The following is a 3,061-nucleotide window of genomic DNA, read 5'->3' on the forward strand; positions in this document are numbered from 1 at the left end:
AAGCTGATTCTGTTCCTGACAATGTCAGTGGTTTTCACAGGCACAATCACCCCCAGAGAGGCAACAAGGGTAGGATGGAAGAAATCATCAAAAATGAGTTTGGGCACACAGTTTCATCTCTCCTTTTTGTCTTTAGATCAGTGGAATTAGTGAAAGCTTCTGTGAACTCATGGAATTTTCAGGCTTTGAAATTACCAGACGTCTTCAAGTTGTCTTTGAAGAATGCTTATTTTACAACGTGTGCTTTTTCTGAGAAGAGGAGAAAAACAGAGTGGGTCTTGTTCAAGGGATAACTGGAACTTAGAGATAACTCCTTTTTATTATGGACTGCTATGTCCCAGGCATTGTGCTATGAGCTTTTCATGTTTTTGCCCTTTTGACCTTCCCAACAATTCAGTGATAAATGAGTTATGTGTAGCCTCATTTTACAAATGAACACATAGGATCTTGGAGAGGCCACTTAGCTTCCCTAACATCAAACAGCCAATATATGATTAAGTCGAGATTCTGTACCAATGAAACCCTTCTATAGCTTGTTAATATTAGTGTCAGCATAGAAATCATGATACAAAAATATTTGTAAAGCATTAAACATAAAGTTTGTTCTTCTATATTCATTTTGTCACTGAACAAACAGAGTCAGGGTTTGCCGCATTTGCCTCAAAATCACTAAGTTAAGATGGAGTGGTCTAAATCAGAACCCTAGCTCTTTAATTTTATTACAAGGTTTTCCAACACAGCATTCTGTAATTCTAAGAGAAAATTGTCCACTTTTGCATTGGCTTCTGTTGTTTGGTTAAAACTCACTGTATGAACAGTCGCAGCAGAGATTTTAAAGACTGAGTTCTAACCTTGGCATTATAAATAATATTTAATTCTGTTAAGTCCAACAAATACTTATTCAAATATTTATTGTTTCTTTTTATCGTTGACATGATGCCTTTTTTACTACTGGACCTCCCACATAAACTCTTCTATTACCAGACCAAGACAAAAGATAAAATGCCCTTTCAAACTCAAGGAAACTGTCCTGGTCTGTCTGGATTAACTATCATCCTGAAAGATGTATAGATGTGTGACAGGTGAGAATACAATAGGAAATATTTCCTTCTTTAGAATGCCTTGTTAGGATGTGCCATTTGAAAGAGGAAGAAAAAGGTTATGTTGGAACCACATAATCATTGACAGCAATCTTATTTCAGGCGCCATCTCTGCAAATGCAATTATGACCAAGTCTCATGAGTCTGTGCTATTGGGAAGAGGGTGGAACATGGACAGCTGACAGGCTCAGATAATCCAAATACCTGATTTTCAGCATTTCCCCCACTAAACGTCTTTACCAGCACTGCTAGCAAGTAATGGAAATTGCTGCTTCTAATTTCCTTCCTCTCTTTTCCACACCCAGTGCCCCCAGCCCCAGTCACCCTTCCATGGAGATATTAGTAAGCAATGAAATGGCCAAAAAGCTGTGGGAGGAAGAAGAGAGAAGGAAAGTCAATCAGTCCTTGTGTAAAATAGAACTCTTTTAATGTGGTGCTTACCAACTGGAAGGTCCTGCTCCTTGTAGACTATTGTTTTGATTGATACCTTTATCAGATATATTTGTACTAGTACATCTCAAATACAGTTTTATTCAATTTCAATTTATTTTATTTCACTCAATTTGAGTGAAATATCAATTCATTTTCCTTGTTTTAAAATACTAAATATTATGATGTGACTGAATTTTTTTTAACCTTTAGCCTCAATCTCAGACCTGCCTCTTCTGAAAAGGAACATTACAATCTTGATATCTATTTATTATTACATAAAGTGTCCAGTTTTTTATCTACCCAGATTTTTTCTTTGTATTTATGTAGAAATTTAGCCAAAGAACATAAGCAAGCCTTGTTTTGTTTTATAGTAATAATAGACTATACTGTTCAGCTATGTGGTAGACACTGTAATACATTGCCCAAATCCCTCTTTAATAAAGGACTCATTGCTTCAGTAGGAAATGTTGTCAGCATACAGTTTTAACTGTCAGGCCCTTCACAGATTACCACAGTGGCACAGAGGCATCTCACCCTCAGCCTCTCCTGAGTCAGCCAACATCCAATAAATGATCCAGTTCCAATGTGCAAGTTCATTGCAAGACTATAAAATGTCCTGCCACATTGACCTAACTTGGGCCAACTCCAAATGACCTTTCAAGGTTGAGAGCTCTGCATGGGATGACTGAGGCTGCTGCTGCATCTGTATTGTAGCTCATCTTCTCCCCTTGCCCAAACATGCTTTCTCAGATGTTAGTGGCAAAAGTGTTTGTTAATAAGTATCCTGAGCTTTTCCGGCGGTGACGACCTCCTCACGAGAACATGCCTCTCGCAAAGGATCTTCTTCATCCCTCTCCAGAAGAGGAGAAGAGGAAACACAAGAAGAAGCGCCTGGTGCAGAGCCCCAATTCCTATTTCATGGATGTAAAATGCCCAGGATGCTATAAAATCACCACCGTCTTTAGCCATGCACAAACAGTAGTATTGTGTGCTGGCTGCTCTACTGTCCTCTGCCAGCCTACAGGAGGAAAAGCAAGGCTTACAGAAGGATGCTCTTTCAGACGGAAGCAGCACTAAAAGCACCCTGTATCAAGATGAACGGGAGACCATCCCAATAAACAAGTTTTGGATACAAAAAAAAAAAAAAAAAAAAATAAGTATCCTGAACAGTAAGCAGTGAACTCATAGCCTTCTCCTCAGGGAACCCATCCTATGACGTGTCTGTTGCCAACCTTTTCACTCAATAGTGTGTCATGGAAGGCTCATTTACTAGTAACTTAGATCTGCCCTAATCTTTTAATATTCTCATAGTATTTGTGTCAGAAACTGAGTAGTTGTCCACCAAAGTCCTTGTTTCCTTTCCTCCTGAACCTGTATCTAGACCACATGATGATTAGAAATAGCTAGGTTGCCAAGTTCGAAGAGTTGGATTGTGGAAAGAAGTAATGTATAATACTTACAGTCCTGATCTGTAATATCTTATGAAGTCCTCCATGCCTTCTCATATCTCATGTGCCAATTAGATGCAA

The 3,061-nt window shown here is 38.6% G+C and overlaps 1 protein-coding gene across 1 annotated transcript; it reads left to right on the top strand.

The window, feature by feature from the left end:
- Nucleotides 1-2,320: 2,320 nt before the first annotated feature.
- LOC133046256 (small ribosomal subunit protein eS27-like) lies at nt 2,321-2,681 on the top strand. The gene has a single exon (XM_061129171.1). It carries the CDS (start codon nt 2,355-2,357, stop codon nt 2,607-2,609), a length of 255 nt encoding a protein of 84 aa, XP_060985154.1. The 5' UTR covers nt 2,321-2,354; the 3' UTR covers nt 2,610-2,681.
- The last annotated feature ends 380 nt before the right edge of the window (nt 2,682-3,061 follow it).

Source organism: Dama dama, chromosome 24 (assembly GCF_033118175.1).
Source record: "Dama dama isolate Ldn47 chromosome 24, ASM3311817v1, whole genome shotgun sequence".
Classification (NCBI taxonomy): Eukaryota; Metazoa; Chordata; class Mammalia; order Artiodactyla; family Cervidae; genus Dama; species Dama dama.

Bases quoted from the DNA above. Each gene is read 5' to 3' on its own strand.
- LOC133046256 (XM_061129171.1), top strand. From the start codon at position 2,355: ATGCCTCTCGCAAAGGATCTTCTTCATCCCTCTCCAGAAGAGGAGAAG.